At 45.3% G+C, this 15,319-nt stretch overlaps 1 protein-coding gene across 1 annotated transcript in view; it reads left to right on the top strand.

Annotated features, from left to right (window-relative positions):
- Nucleotides 1–14,915, top strand: part of ABCA9 (ATP binding cassette subfamily A member 9) — a 42,033-nt gene extending 27,118 nt beyond the window's left edge. Inside the window, 17 exon segments of the mRNA XM_016201464.2 lie at nucleotides 733–840; nucleotides 1,002–1,175; nucleotides 1,362–1,475; nucleotides 3,815–3,934; nucleotides 4,897–4,965; nucleotides 5,426–5,517; nucleotides 6,496–6,616; nucleotides 7,145–7,262; nucleotides 7,925–8,016; nucleotides 8,777–8,937; nucleotides 9,883–9,958; nucleotides 10,032–10,126; nucleotides 10,813–10,932; nucleotides 11,120–11,260; nucleotides 12,510–12,589; nucleotides 13,908–13,963; nucleotides 14,066–14,915. Of these exon segments, the coding sequence (XP_016056950.2) occupies nucleotides 733–840; nucleotides 1,002–1,175; nucleotides 1,362–1,475; nucleotides 3,815–3,934; nucleotides 4,897–4,965; nucleotides 5,426–5,517; nucleotides 6,496–6,616; nucleotides 7,145–7,262; nucleotides 7,925–8,016; nucleotides 8,777–8,937; nucleotides 9,883–9,958; nucleotides 10,032–10,126; nucleotides 10,813–10,932; nucleotides 11,120–11,260; nucleotides 12,510–12,589; nucleotides 13,908–13,963; nucleotides 14,066–14,164 (1,836 nt within the window). The 3' untranslated portion in view covers nucleotides 14,165–14,915.
- Nucleotides 14,916–15,319: the final 404 nt, after the last annotated feature.

Genomic DNA, 15,319 nt, shown 5'->3' with positions numbered 1-15,319 from the left:
TCCTATCCTATCCTATTACCATTCCAGGACCGTCCAAAGCTTCCATTTCCTATCTAATCCAAACACTGCAGGGTCAATTTGTGGCTGAAGGGACGTGGACTGGGGTGGTGGCGGTGGCCTGATTTGTTCTTTCATTCTTTATAGTTTAATGCCTTCGAGAAGAAAGGAGAGTGTGGCTTTGCTGTGGAACATGCCCCTTTCTTCTCGCTTCTGAGAAGAATGCTATGGGGTGGGAGCAGAAAGGAAGGAGAGAGCGATCCAAATGGAAAGAAAGGGTGCTGTGGCGACATCCCTGCTTTCTCTACCTTGATCTGCTACTAGCACCTTCTACTCAGGTGGCCGTCACGGCCTCAGTGGCCTGCGTGCTTTTGGAGGCTAGTGTTTAGCTTTGGTCCCAGCCCCTTCTGTAGACGAAGACACACCCCTTGTTGCAGAGCAGAATTTCTGCAGAAGTTTTGTGTTTACCTTGCACACATTAACCGTGGGACCTTAGCCAATTCCTACAGCCTGGTGGAATTTGCTTCCTCCTAAGCATATCAGGATGCATGTTCAAAGTCTCCACATTGTTGCAACTCGTGATTGAAAATGAATGTGTGGAAGACGTTGCAGAGAGAACCTTGGGAAGTACTTTTTGTGGTCAGATCGATTGACTGATTGAGTGACGTAGTTAAAAAAGTATAAAGGAACTATATACCCAGTTGCCATGAACCCGTGTGTTCTGCATGATTTCAGGAGCCCAGTTTAGAGGACTATGGGCACATGACCTATGCCTTCATCTGGATCCCTGTGGCGGCCTGTTTTACCCCTTACATTGCGATGGGCAGCATCAGTGACTATAAGGTAAGAAGAGTTAACAAAGTGAAACTCATGTCCTAAATCAGCCTAATAGATAGAAGAGACATAGAGAGAATGTTTGTGACCATGTATTTGTAATTTCTCAGCCTTGACTATTCAGGACCTTTTGATGACTCTCTCTCTCTTTTTTTTTTTTTTTTAACCAGAAAAAAGCTCACTCCCAGCTATGGATTTCGGGCCTCTACCCTTCTGCTTACTGGTTTGGGCAGGCGTTGGTGGATGTCCCACTGTACTTCTCCTTCCTCCTTGTGATGCAAATAATAGATTACATTTTTAGCCCAGATGAAATCATATTCATAATCCAAAACCTGCTAGTTCAGGTAAGCAGCAAAAAGTTAGGAAATGACGTTATTAGATTATTTTAATGAATGCTGTAACATTAGTCATCTTAAACCAAAGAGCGTCACATTGCTGTTGCTGTCCCATAGTTTGGAAAGTTGAGGTGTAAGTATGAGCACTTTCCTAGATTGCATTTTCCTATTTCAGCCTTAATATTCTCTTTCCAGATCCTGTGTAGTATTGGGTACGTGACATCCCTTATTTTCTTCACATATGTGATTGCATTCATTTTTCGCAATGGGAAGAAAAACAGTGGCCTCTGGTCATTTCTCTTCTTGATTGTAAGTTTGCATACAGTACAGTCTTTCATTTTTAAACCACTTTATGTAATTTTTAAGAATGTGTATTTTAATCTTTATAATCAGCAGATTGGTAAATTAATATTGCTCTCTAGGAAATTCTAATTACTCTAAGATAATCATATAAAATATACTATGTGTGAGGGTGTACACCTTTTATAAACTCTGACCTCAAACATGTCTCCAGGCGTAACCTATCCCCAGAGCTAGGGATGGCTACCTCCAATAGTTCACTTATAGTTTCACTGAATGTTTAAAACACACCTTGAGGATCACGTATCTAAACTATAACCCTTTCCTCCGTCCTAGTCTTCTTTGTCTCCTAGGCTATGACTTTACTACAGTGCGGTCCACGCATATGATTGCTCGTACCAGGAACCTAGCCTGACCTTTGACCCCCACGTCTTTGTTTCTCCCCACACGCAGTCCGTTTCTGTGTCCTCCGGCTCAGCACCTCTCGGGCCTGTGCGGCGTGTCTCGGGGTCACCGCCCAGCCGCGGCCTTAGCGCCCAGCGCCCCTCCGCGGAGGAAGGCGGCGGGTCTGCAGCGGGCCCCCCGCTACTCTTGCCTCCTGTAAATTCTTCTTCACACCGTAACCGACCTGGTCCTTTTCAAATACATTTATATCCCAAAGTGTAACCTGCGTATGGAAAAGCACACCATAGATCAGTTTATCCCGTTTCTGAACTTAATAATTAAGTGGAGTCATGTAGAAACTCATAGAAACAGAGTAAAATGCCTGTTTACCAGGGCTGAGGGCAGGGGAAGTGTCAGTCAAAGGACAAACTTCCAGTCATAAGATGAGTAAGTGCCGGGCCTCTAATGTGCAGTGTGATGATTACAGCTAACAGCCCCGCATTATATATTTGAAAGTTGCTAAGAGAGTAGAGTTTAAATGTTCTCACTATAACAACAGCAACAACAACAAAAAGGGAAGTGTGTGAGGCGAAGGATGTACTAACTGATGTTATTTCGGTAATAATTTCACAATCTGTACAGATGTATCAAATGACCCCAGTGTACATCTTAAGCTTACACGTTATGCGTCAGTTACATCTCAGTAATGCTGGGGAGAAAGATGAACCCCTTAGAGATGAAACCCATTCAACCAAGAAATAAGTCAAAATAAAGAACTCAAGAAAATAAAAATTGCCATAAAAGCACCCGGCTAGCGACCACTGAATTCTATTGAGTGCGTGGGAATATGACATAACTTTGGGAACTGTGGTCAGGACATATTTATGTAGAAAACCCACAAAGTTAGATGTAAAGCAAGCATAAGGTTAATAACAAATCCTGAGAAGGGTACAGTGGAAAGGAAAACCCCTGATGAATCTAGTCGGAAAAATCAAGGACAGCTCTCTAAATGAAAAATGGCCAAGCAAACCCAGAGGTCAATTAAAAGAGCAAACTAAATCATCAGGCGTGACTGGCCTCGGCGTACCCGATGGCTCAGGAGCAGCAGCTGCCAAACCGAAAGAGGAAGACTGTCTGAGTCAAGAAAATACAAAAAAGAGCTCAATAAAAAGAAAATATAAATACAAAAAAGTCAAAGTACGAAAAACCAATGGTATATTACACTATAAAATGGCACAGGTATTCACCCAACATCAGCAGTAACACGGAGACACCCCCAGCCATGGTGACGCCTGTCTTGGGGGGCGGCGTCCTGTGTGTCTCACCCACGGTCCGTGGGAGAGCTCTGCCGCCGCCCTTCAGAAGCACCATCTGTTAGTAACCACTGAAGAGTCAAGTGCACGTAAACGGTAACCTGTAACCGCCCTTCTCAGAATCCCTCCTTAAAGACTACAAGTGTCAATATACAAAAACTTATGCAGACCAGCACTTCTGGGAGCAGAGAAATTGAAACATTTTTAAAGGCCAAATTGTTGAATTCTTGCACATCCATTCAGAGAAATACTACGCAGCTGAAAATGAATAGCTGGTAAGCCGAAAACTAAAAGGGTGTCTCTGATCTACTGGGAAATGGAAAAATGCAAAATGCAGAGTGGCGCATGATAAATGGACCCTTTGTCAGAATCTGAGTTTAGCAAGAGCCCTCACTGGTTTGTATGTACATTGAATTTGAGAAGCCCTGTTGTGTCTTAAAAGCTTCGTACTTGATCCGGTACAGAATTGTGACAATCCAATACAGAATTCTGTGTTGCGGAGACAAAAAATAAGATGGTGGTAGTGGCTCAGGGAGTGAGATGGAAATGAAAATAAGAATATTTAAAAATGAATGTCCACTCTCTTGAAAAAAATATCCAAAAGCTCAGATTGTCGTGCTTTTGTGAAACTCTACTGTGATTTTATTTCAGGTCACCATCTTCTCGACATTTTTTATTGAGGCAACTAATTATGGATTTCTAGGGCTGTTAATATGCACCATATTGATACCTCCATTCACAATGATTGGCTCTCTGTTCATTTTTGTGAAGGTAAGAATCTCACTTTTGTCCTAAGGTCATGAAATGTGTGGCCATTGAGGACCGCCTTGAATATTGTAAGAATGTAGGTAGAGTCTTTGGCTGTACAAGGTGTGAGGCCCCTATCTTCTGGAAGCCACTTCACTTACTGCAGGCAGAATCATTCAATAGGAAAGCCTGCCTTGCGTTATGAAGGTCAAAGGCAACTCCACAGTGGTAGAATTTCATAGTTCTCATGATAACCCTCACTCCTGGGGACAAATGACCCTCCTGAGAGGCTGATGAGATGCCCTTTTGCTGTTATTTTGGACATGTTGGGTTGATGGATCCTCACAGTCATGCAATGGGAAATAGCAAGTAGCCAGTTAGATACATGAGTCTGAAATTCAGTATGTAGGGTTTTGTGGATTTGGGGGACTTAAAGCTAAATACTTGAGATTTGTCAGCATGTAAGTAATATTTAAAGCTACAGAGTAAGCATCGTTAGAATGAAAAGACAGCCTATGGGCTTGGCCTTGAACTCCAGAATTTAAAGATCGGGAAGAGGAGGAATCAATAGATAAGTTTGAGAAGGATCCTGCGAGGTAAGAGAAACAAAAGTGGGGGATTGTTGTGTCCCAGAGAAGGATTTCCTTCTCGAAAATCCTTAAACACTTAGAGTATCAACAAATCAGGATGTGTGTCAGCACTACCGAGGTTCTCCTAGCAGGGCGAATCCTGCTAACTCACAGTGTTCAGGATAAAAGCGTCTGAGCCTGTAGCCAAGCACAGGTCCACAGGTCACCGAGTGACATCGGCAGCAAGGAGCACACACTGCACAGTCAGACATGGACTTTTTACCTGACGCATAAGCAAGAATTCCATAGAAGGCTGGCAGGGTCATGTAATGGGCATTAATCAATCATCTTAAGTGAGATGAGATTCATGCATAGACAAAAGTTCATCTAAACATGCTTTTTATTCTCATTTTACAGATTTCTCCTGACTCTGTGGAATATTTAGGAGACTTAGAGTCCCATCTTGTATACCTGGCATTGCTAATAGTAAGGAGGCATTTCCATTTAAGTGTTCTTGCACGAGGGGGAACACATTTTTGTATGCTTTGTGTTCATTAATTTTCATTTTGGTGCTTAAAAACTTGTCAGTTTAGGCATCTGAACACACACCCAGACACACACACCAACAGAGGCTTCCCATTCTGGATCACTAACTTCACAGCAATGATCCGACACCGAGTCTGAAGCGCAGGCTCTCAATGGCATGAATAGAGTTAGGATCAGCTCCCTACCACTGTTTCTCTCATGATCGCTCTGAAGACCAGCGACCCCAGCTCTGAGAGTTTCATAAAATATCAAGGACAAGGACAAATTTTTTCAACCTTGTGAAAATGTTATCAAATCTACCTTTATAGATGATCAAACTCCTTAAGTCAATTCCAATACTGAAACTGTTGTTTTCATGGTGATGCCAATTTTTATTATCTTTTTTTTTTGTCTCCCGCAGCCTTACTTCCAATTTTTCCTTTTCGTTTTCATCCTGCGGTGTCTGGAAGTGAACTTCAGAAACAAATTGATGAGAAAGGATCCTGTATTCAGGTTGAGAGAATTCATGTTTTATTTTACTATTCATTGTTAAAGACATTTTAATAGGATTAAGTTAAAACACACTGTACAGAATTGTATTTAAGGGACTGTGTCGATACAAAATTATAATTCTTGGGACTTTAATGAGTTTACAGTCTAGCGAGAGAAGCCTCATTAGCACACATAAGACACTGAAAAATTAAGGCCGACTATCATTTCACTGACATACTAGAAGAAAGTCATAGACAAGAAGCAGTGCTTCAGAACAACGACTAAGTCTAGACAAGCAATGAAATAAGTGTAGCCGGTCCAGGAAGGAAGAGTCGTCTGAACAAAAGGACAAAAAGCAGAATAAATGCCACGATCCTATAGGTTCGAGAAGGCAGCTGGAACAAACTTGAAGCCTTGTGTTGGAGGTTAATAAAAAATTAAAACGAAGCTAGATATTGGAGTGTCTTGGAATAGGAAACCACAGGGAAGGTTTTACAGATAATCCAATGGGAAAGAGGCGTGTTTTGAAAACCTTGCCTAGCTCACCAAATATGAATCAAGCTCAAGTCTAATGAAGGCGGTAGAGCAGGAGAGGGACAGAACGACAACCGCGTTTTAGGAAGTTGGCTGGCAGCAGCCACTTGGGACGACACGAGGGAGAGAGACGGGAATCGGCGGGAATCAGTGGTGGGGATGATGAAGGAAAGGGTTAGATTGGTGGCAGTCAGGAAAGAGTGACTCTGACACGTGTTCCCAAGACGTGACGGTGCTCAGAAACTGGTGATCCCCGTAGCTCAGAATTTCTGGGACACACCCCTGATTCCAAATGTTCCGGCCATTCTCACGAAGCCTCCCGAATTCCAGAATACCCGCGTCAAAATGACAGCCCCTAGATCCCTGCAGCCCTGTCGGGGCGCCGTTCACAGATCGATAGCCGTTTGCGGAAAACTCACTATTTCCGCTACAGGCTGTTCAACTGGAACTCTGCTCTGGTTTCAGAACTTCCCCGAGCAGCGGCGAAGCCCTGCCCAACCCAGAGGAGCCCGAAGGAGAAGACGCAGACGTCCAGGCGGAAAGGGCGAGGGCAGCGAGCGCCGCGGCCGGCCTGCGCTCCCAGCAGGCGGAGGTGGGACGCGCTGGCCAGCAGATAATACTGTCTGTAAAGTGGCCAACTATCTCACTGGAACTTTTTAAAAAATACTGTGTGGCTCTTTCATCCCCGCACGTGTAGCTCATGGCTTGACTTCAGTAACTATGCAGTGCCAGCAGAAACAGGGGAACACCCGTGCGTTAAAATTTGCAGCCACGGCTTTGGTGGGCGAGGCCAGTAGAAAACCTAGAAAAGATTTTGTGAGCAAAGCAATTCAGAGGAGAGAGCCCACCCGGGGTGAATGTGTGTGTGCGTGTGTGGGCGTGTGGGCGTGCCTGTCCGTGTGTCTCCGCAGACCTGCCTCTGCCCCCGGTTTCCGAGAAAGGGCGCACGAGTCAGATGGCACAGCGCGAGCGTCCTTTCGCTGCAGGAATAGGCTGGGAGAGTTTGCTCCGGAGTGGCGGTTTCGAGGAGAGCGGGCTGGGTTCACGACTTTGCACAGGAAAGACTTGCCCAGAGGGAGCGTGGGGCGCTCACCCATCTCACCTGCCTTTCCAGAGCCCAGCCATCGTGGCCAGCTGTCTACGGAAGGAGTACGTCGGCAAAAGGAAACACTGCTTTGCCAAGAGGAAGAAGAAACTGGCCACGAGAAACGTGTCTTTCTGCGTCAGAAAAGGTTGGAAACAGTCATTCTGTTAGCAGGGGACCTTTGCCCCTGAAGATGGGGCCTTTTGAAGGGGCGAAGCCCAGCCATCCGCTGAAGAACATGCAGGGCAGCGACCCAGCAGCCGTCCAACGCTGGGCCGCCCTGCTCGAGAGCCGGTTATAACAGGGTGTGCTTTGCGTAGAAGACGGCTACCCCTGTTCTGTTAAAACAAACAGGAGGACAACCAAAAGGGGGCAGAGTTTATGTTAAGAAGGACGGGATAGCTTTCTAAGTAGTAAAACTAACTTCACAACTGGGAATGCTACGCAGAAGGGGACTCCCCGAGGCCTAGCAGCTCTCTCTTCATTCCTAACAAATGGCACATTCTGCGAAAGTGCCCATGAGATGCAACAGGCATGGGCATCAAAATTTGTTTTAATTCTAGCTCAGCTTCTTAGGCATGGGCTGCATGACCTTGGACAAGTTATTGGTTCTCTTTACGCCTTAGTTTCCTCGCCTGTAAAATGAAGGTGAGAAGAACACTCAGGTTTGGGCGGCGGGGGGAATAAGTGAAATCATGTACCTAGTGCATTTGACATAAAGCTTGACACATGTGAGCCCTTAAGTGGTATTTGCTTTTATTTTTATAATTACTCGTGGTTATGATTCTGAGCATACCTTTTCTTTTTCAGGTGAAGTCATAGGTCTGTTAGGACACAATGGAGCTGGTAAAAGCACAACTATTAAGATGATCACTGGAGAATCAAAACCAACTGCAGGTCAGGTCAGTGACACACCCAGAAATGTGGTCATTAGTGCTGCCTAGATGGGACGTTTTACAATACATATTGATGACGATCTTTTCCTATTAATCAATGTGATTTATACATTGAATGAAGAAGATTCATAAAAATTTATCTCCTTAATTCCAAAAATAGTTAGGTGCTGAAAAGGGCTGCATGTTATCTAGACTATGCCTTTTACTGAATGAAAGACAGAGACATTAAAAGGAAATATTTGGGGAAGGAAAACCAAACCTTAGCTTTACTGGAGGTCAGAGATCTTTGTTTCGTGGACAGACATATCCTGAGAACTTGTTGAATTGAATTGCCAAGATCCAGGGTTTATTCAGAAAACAGAGATCAGAAGTTAGAGGGGAAATGAGCAGCTATCTAAATTCTAAAACAAAAATGAGAAGAGCGTATGAATAACGCTTGGCTGTACATCCAGGCGAAGCTGGGTGAAGTGACGGACAGAGGTCCAGAGTCACACAGTGGACAACCACAGGAGCAAACTTGAATTCAACGGGGGTGATGGACTTGGAAATAAAGCCAATTAAAACGGAGGGATAGGACACTGTGGAAGATCTGCCTTTTGATAGATTGAGTTTCTATCATCTTTTCCCCAGAGCTAAGTGGTTACTTACGGACTTTTGTACTCTTGGCAGCTGTGTGTGTGAGAGGAAGACGTCGCTGAAATATACACACACACACACACACACACACGATTTGGGACAGAAGGTGAGAATGCACTCTTTTGCCTAGGTGATTTTGAAAGGGAGAGACGGAGGGGAGCCCCTGGGGTTCCTGGGGTACTGCCCTCAGGAGAACGCGCTGTGGCCCAGCCTGACGCTCAGGGAGCACCTGGAGGTGTTCGCCGCGGTGAAGGGGCTGAGGAAAGCGGACGCCACGGTCGCCATCACACGGTACATGGCGGGAGACACACCCGTCCTCTACCCGAGGGGTCCAGGGAGACAGTTGGGAGTGACAACCTTCATGGGAAACTCAGGGCTTCCCGGGAGACGGTCAACGCTGACCCGGGCCACACTGGGGAGATTTACAATGAGAAACTGGCCTCCCCGGTTTCAACGTGTTATTTTATTTTCTCCTCTTAAATATGGAAAGAAAACGGTACTCACTGGTAAACTTATCAAAAATACTAAAATTTAATTATAAGCTATCATAGGATAGCTATTTGGATATCATGGAATGGAATTAAAATCTTTATGGCGATGCGATAGCTTCACCCAAAATTGAGGAAGGGCGGTTCTACCCGACAGCTCCATGCTTGCGGAGATGACTTGGGCATCTGGCCCCCGATCCAGTGTTGTGGTCTCTCATTTAAGCCTGGAGGTGAGGAGTTTATTGATTATTCTTAATACAAAACTAAGTCACTGAAAATGTGAGTTTAAATCCACAGGAAGGGCCTGGCCCATGTGGCTCAGTTGGTTGGAGTGTCCTCCCATGCTCCAAAGAGTCGCGGTTTGATTTCGGTCTGGTCAGGGCACATACCTGGGTCCGATGCCCTGTCCGGAGTGTGTGGAAGGCAACATCTCTCTCTCTGTCTCCCTCTCCCTCTTTCTCTCTAAAAAAAAAATAAAAATAAAAACCATGAAAGGTTTTATAAAGTATCCTAGATAATTTCAATTTTTTTTTATTTTTATTTTTCCATTATAATTGACCTTCAGTATTATTTTATGTTTGTTTCAGGCATACAGCACAGTGGTTAGACAATCTATAGTTTCAATTTTATGACCACTCCGAATATATTTTTTTTTAATTCTGCACTGCAGTCTTCTGATTCCTCCGCTCTACCGCCCGCGTTCCCCAGTGCGCAGGGGTGATGTTGATTGACCCTCTGTTTCCTTCAGGCTGGTGGAGGCGCTCAAGCTGCAGGACCAGCAGAAGCGGCCCGTGAAGGCCTTGTCCCAGGGAATCAAGAGAAAGGTAGGGGCGGGGCTCGGGCTTCCTCTGCGCAGCCCGCAGGTCGGTGCCTGACGCGCTGTTCCTCCCCTTCCAGCTGTGCTTCGCGCTGAGCATCCTGGGAGACCCGTCGGTGGTGCTGCTGGACGAGCCGTCCACGGGCATGGACCCCGAGGGGCAGCAGCAGATGTGGTGAGGAGATGTCATGAGCAACCCAAAGTGGAATTGCTTTACTTAGAAAATGAAAGACATCAACATCATCAGGAAAAGCGATACCATGGGATAGAATCTGATAACACATCGCGGCCAGTCTCTGTGGAGGGGAGAAGATATTCTAACAAACTAATACGCTGAGAGTTTCGTTCTCACCGTAGATCGTCTGGGTGGGCATGGCCGGTCTGTGGACTCAATTAGATCAACCTACACTAAGTTGTAAATCTTTCTGCGACATCACCGGATACACAATTCTATTGGGACACAATAATTCCATCTCCAAAATATGTTCTTCAATTATTTTAGGAATAGTCTGTCATTTTGCACTTTTGGGTATACGCCATTATTACCAGGCTTTTAAATAAGTTCTCTTTTCCTATTGTTTTTCCTAGTGCCTTCTCATAAATATTCTTGAAATTTAGCATTTTTCTAAACCTTTTACCCAATATCATCTTCTACATTCAGCCCACGCCATGCTCTGAATTACACACTCTAACCAGTAGCTTGCTTATTTCCATGCCTGTTATCCCTGCAAAAAAAATCCTTTCTCTGTCTAACCTGAATTCACTGATTATTTCATATGTGCCAATGGAAACCTCTGTAAATTTTCTTTTCATATTACCTTGGCATTCCCCCTGGTTAACATTTCCCTGACCTAACTTCAGGCAGGCGATCCGGGCCACCTTTAGAAACACGGAGAGGGGCGCCCTCCTGACCACCCACTACATGGCGGAGGCGGAGGCCGTGTGTGACCGCGTGGCCATCATGGTGTCGGGAAGGCTGAGGTGGGTGCCCATCCCCCTGAACAAAGGACATTTTCCCTGCCCACGGTGTCACTGGGAGGAGCAGGAGGGGCTGGCTGCTCCAGCTCTACCTGACCCTGCCCCGGCCTCCAGAGGCCAAAAATCACCAGTAGTAGATTTCTCCCCCACTTTTCTTGATTGGAACCTGCCTCCTGCCTCCTCCCTCCAGGTGCATCGGTTCCATCCAGCACCTGAAGAGCAAATTTGGCAAAGACTACCTGCTGGAGATGAAGGTGAAGACGCTGGCCCAGGTGGAGGCCCTGCACGGCGAGATCCTGCGGCTGTTCCCCCAGGCCGCCCGGCAGGAGAGGTAAACAGGTGGTGCTCCTTCAGCCCCGTCTCTGCTTTGTTTTCTATTACGGCGATGGAAAAGAAACGCTTTATCGTCTCATTCTTTTTTTTTAACTTTATGGTAATTGTGAATAATTACTAGAGAAAGGCCCAAATCCAAGGAATGCCACAGGAGGGAAATAAGCGAGCACAGTAGTAACTGGAAGCTGATTCTCGCAAGGGCAGGTCCAGGCACTGGCACGTGCACCTAGTTCATTTCAGTTGTCCTTTCGGAGGGCGGGACCACCCCCATTAAACGGGATCCCCAGGCAGCAGTCAGACGGTACCCGGTGGTGTCTCTGCGCCTTTTGATTGTATCGGTAACGAAGGGCACCCGCGGCCCGGGGCGGTTAGACAGTGCCAGGAACTGGAGGTGGGGCCGGGAGGCGAGCCTGGTCCTTTCAGCTCAAGAGCACTGCCTTCCCACTGAGAGGTGGTCGGGAACCCGCTTCCGGCCCCCGTCCAGAGGGGCCCCCGGCCCCCGGCCCCCGTCCAGAGGGGCCCCCGGCCCCCGGCCCCCGTCCAGAGGGGCCCCCGGCCCCCGGCCCCCGTCCAGAGGGGCGCACCGGGTCGGTTTCCGCCCTTTGTCTGCCGTCCCAGCCTAGAGGGAAGGGGGCCTTTTCTCCAGAGCCTGATAACGCTTCTGCTTTAATAAATCAACTTCTCGTTGATGGAAGCGCATTCACACTACGGCTGTTTCCAATGCTATACAGATGTGTACCTGCCAACAAATTATTGGTGATGTTGTTGCTTCTTTTCATTTATTTTTTCCAATGTCATGATTTTATTTTAAATTGCAGTTTACATTCAGTATTATTTTGTGTTAGTTTCAGGTGTGCAGCATACTGGTCAGACAATCATATACTTTACAAAGTGTTCCCCCCCCATATTTCCAGTACCCGCCTGGCACCATATATAGTTATTACAATATTACTGACTATGTTCCTTCTGCTGTACTTTACATCCCTGGGACTATTTTGTAATTGCCCATTTGTAGTTCTTAATCCCTGCGCCTTTTTCACCCAGCCCCCCAACACTTCCCCCAAATCTGGCAATGTTCTCTGTATCTATGAGTCTGTTTCAATTTTGTTTGTTTGTTTATTGGGTTCTGTAAAGAAATGCACATTAAAACCACAATGAGATGCCACCTCACACCTATCAGACGGTTGCTCCTGTTAAGACATTGTGCTCTTGAAACCCAGGGTTCAGCCTCACTCTGTTCCCCTCAGGTACTCGTCGCTGATGGTCTACAAGTTGCCTGTTGAGGACGTGCGACCCTTATCGCAGGCTTTCTTCAAATTAGAGATAGGTAAGAGCAACTGCTTAGAGGTAAGACTCTGGGAAACAGATAAATTCAGATCTTGCATAAAGCCGGTAGAATATGTACACACATGAACATAAAATTGTGGTATTACGCCATAAATAAATTATTAAACTCTTAATCCAGTGGTTCTCAACCACCACGCCAGCATATGGAATCTGATTCAAAGCTGAACACCTTCCCCACCTGACTTGTACCTTTTTGCCTGCCACTGATCATTAGACGCCCCAGGCATCCTGGTTCTTACAGAGGTTCATCCCCTTGAGTTAAGCTTAGGATGGCCCCAGCTAGGGTTTCTTTTCACTTTCTGACTCTGACCATCACTCTGTGGCCCGTGGGTCCGTTTTCCACACTGACCATTTTGGCCTTTTGACCAACTTTGCAATTTTCCAGTGGGAAGGATTCCCATGATGGGCCCTGATCAACAGGAAGGGCTTCGTAATTAATCAGAAGCAGAGAGAGAGATGTTCCAGGAAGGCTGCCTCCCTAGAATACAATGGAGCCTTTTCTTCGGAGCCTTCTCATGTTTCTGCTTTCAAAAATGTCCCCTCCCTCCTCGAATTCTTTCTAATGTGCTTAGTTTGCTGAAACCGAAGTTCTGATTTAGAGGGGGGAAAAACAACTTTTCAGCTTCCTATCCCTTTGTGTGATGATTACACAAAGTACAAAATATTGAAACATCCTAAGCTTACAGTTTTTCCCCTCAAACGTTGACTTAGCCATAGTTACGTTCTCAGCAGCAATACATGTATTGAAATTATGAGCTAGGCCAGTAGCATAGAAGCAAAATGCAGGCCCCATAATTATTCCCTTTATCTTGCTATGTGGACTCATTCTTGCATATATAATCAGATCACTTTTGGGTAGTGGAAATTCCAGCAAAAAAACAGAGCCCCCCATGGCCCCTTCTTGCTTTGATTTGGAGACTTGAAGCTAGGAAGGTGGGATGGTCAGTTTTATCTCTCTTCTTACCCAGTTCTCCCCTCTACTCACAAGCTGATGTTTTAGGCCTCTCTGGGGTAGAGATTAAGGGGAGGGGAGAAGAGGTAATATGGAAGCAAAGCTTGATTTGATCGTTAGAGCTGTACTATGGCAACAAGGCCTGACTCCCTTTCTCTCGTGGGCTGCTTTTGTGGGTTCCTTGAAGAGACCTTCTCTCCTCATCTTTAGCCTCTGACCACAGCTTCCTGAGGTGAGCGATGCCTCCTCATCTTGGCCTCTTAGTACTTTTTATAGATGACTTGGTACAACTCTCTGGATCCAAAATAAATGACTTTCTAACACACATCCATCCATCCATGTGCAGTTAAACAGACCTTCGACCTGGAGGAGTACAGCCTCTCCCAGTCCACGCTGGAGCAGGTGGGTCCACTTTAGAGATTTTTGTATCACCCATGGAATATAAATGTATAATATATGCACACCCCTTGCACTCACTCAGAGCTCCGTTTTCCTCCGTTGCAGGTCTTCCTGGAGCTCTCCAAGGAGCAGGAGCTGGAGGATTTTGACGAGGAAGCTGATCTGTCCATGAAGTGGAAGCTCCTGCCCTAGGAAGAGCCTTGAAGCCCAAAATACCCTGCGTTGCTCTTTAAGCCAGCGACTCTTTAAAGATAATATTTCATGCTATCAAGATGCCTTATCTCAGACATGGACAAGGTGTTTTGAAACGTGTTATGATTTCTCTCAATAATATCACTTTCAGTGGGGCCAAGGAAGCCAGACCAGACCATGCAACCTCTATTTCAGCAACCAAACTCCACCTTTCATAAGTAGCAAACCCAAAGAATGCACTTATTACAGAATTGTTTATGTCTTTTAGGGTGATACAGAGATTGCTTAATTTTCTTTCTCTGGACTTTAAAGTATTGGATATTTTCTTATCTTTTTTTGTTAAAATCCAAAGTAAGACCATGCTGATTTTAGGGAAAGGGTGTGAGTCAATGGCACAACAGCACAGTTTTTGCTTTTTGTATTTCAGTTGTTTTATCCACTTTTTCTTAATTCCCTGACTTTCCTCTTCTGTCATTTTTCAGAATTTAAACTGTAGAATCCGTGTTTTGCCTCCTGTTGTGGCTATAAAGGAAATTTGAAGGCTGTTAAGATAAATAATTGCAGTAAGACATCAAATAATCAAGTTGATGACAAAACACATGTTACCTATAATTTTGAAACATATTTCTGATTTTGTGTATTCTTATGATGTAGAGGTCTACGCTTATGCAGAGCACTAGAGCTTCATAGGTCTTAATTTCCCACGTCTGTACATGCTATGATTTAGTCAACTGGCGACTCTATATAAACGCCTTAAAATCAACACGATGTACTTGTACAGTCATACTCAGATGAGTTTTTATTGATGTTGTTGCTATTTTCATTGTTGCACAAGTCACTGAGTTTATGGTAATTTGTTATGCAGCAATAAAAGTCTAATACAGATATACAAATAAAGTGACAGGTCACAGAGACCCAGAATTCAAACCCAGCAGCCTGTCCGCTGCCACCTACTTTAAGACATCACCACACAGCTGTTAAACACTGGCCTGAGGTTCAGTGAAGGTACAGAGAACATTCCTTCATCTGAAGTTTTTGTTACCTTTTAGGAAGAAAATCTGAAGAGCGCAATAGACACTACGACCCAGTCAACTTCTAATTGTTGTGGTTTCAACTAGAACGATACAGAAACTCAAAGCTAAAAACGATGTTTGCAGCCTAAGCAGA

This window comes from Miniopterus natalensis, chromosome 17 (assembly GCF_054644295.1).
Source record: "Miniopterus natalensis isolate mMinNat1 chromosome 17, mMinNat1.hap1, whole genome shotgun sequence".
Taxonomy (NCBI): Eukaryota; Metazoa; Chordata; class Mammalia; order Chiroptera; family Miniopteridae; genus Miniopterus; species Miniopterus natalensis.
This window is presented reverse-complemented; position numbering and strand designations above follow the sequence as displayed.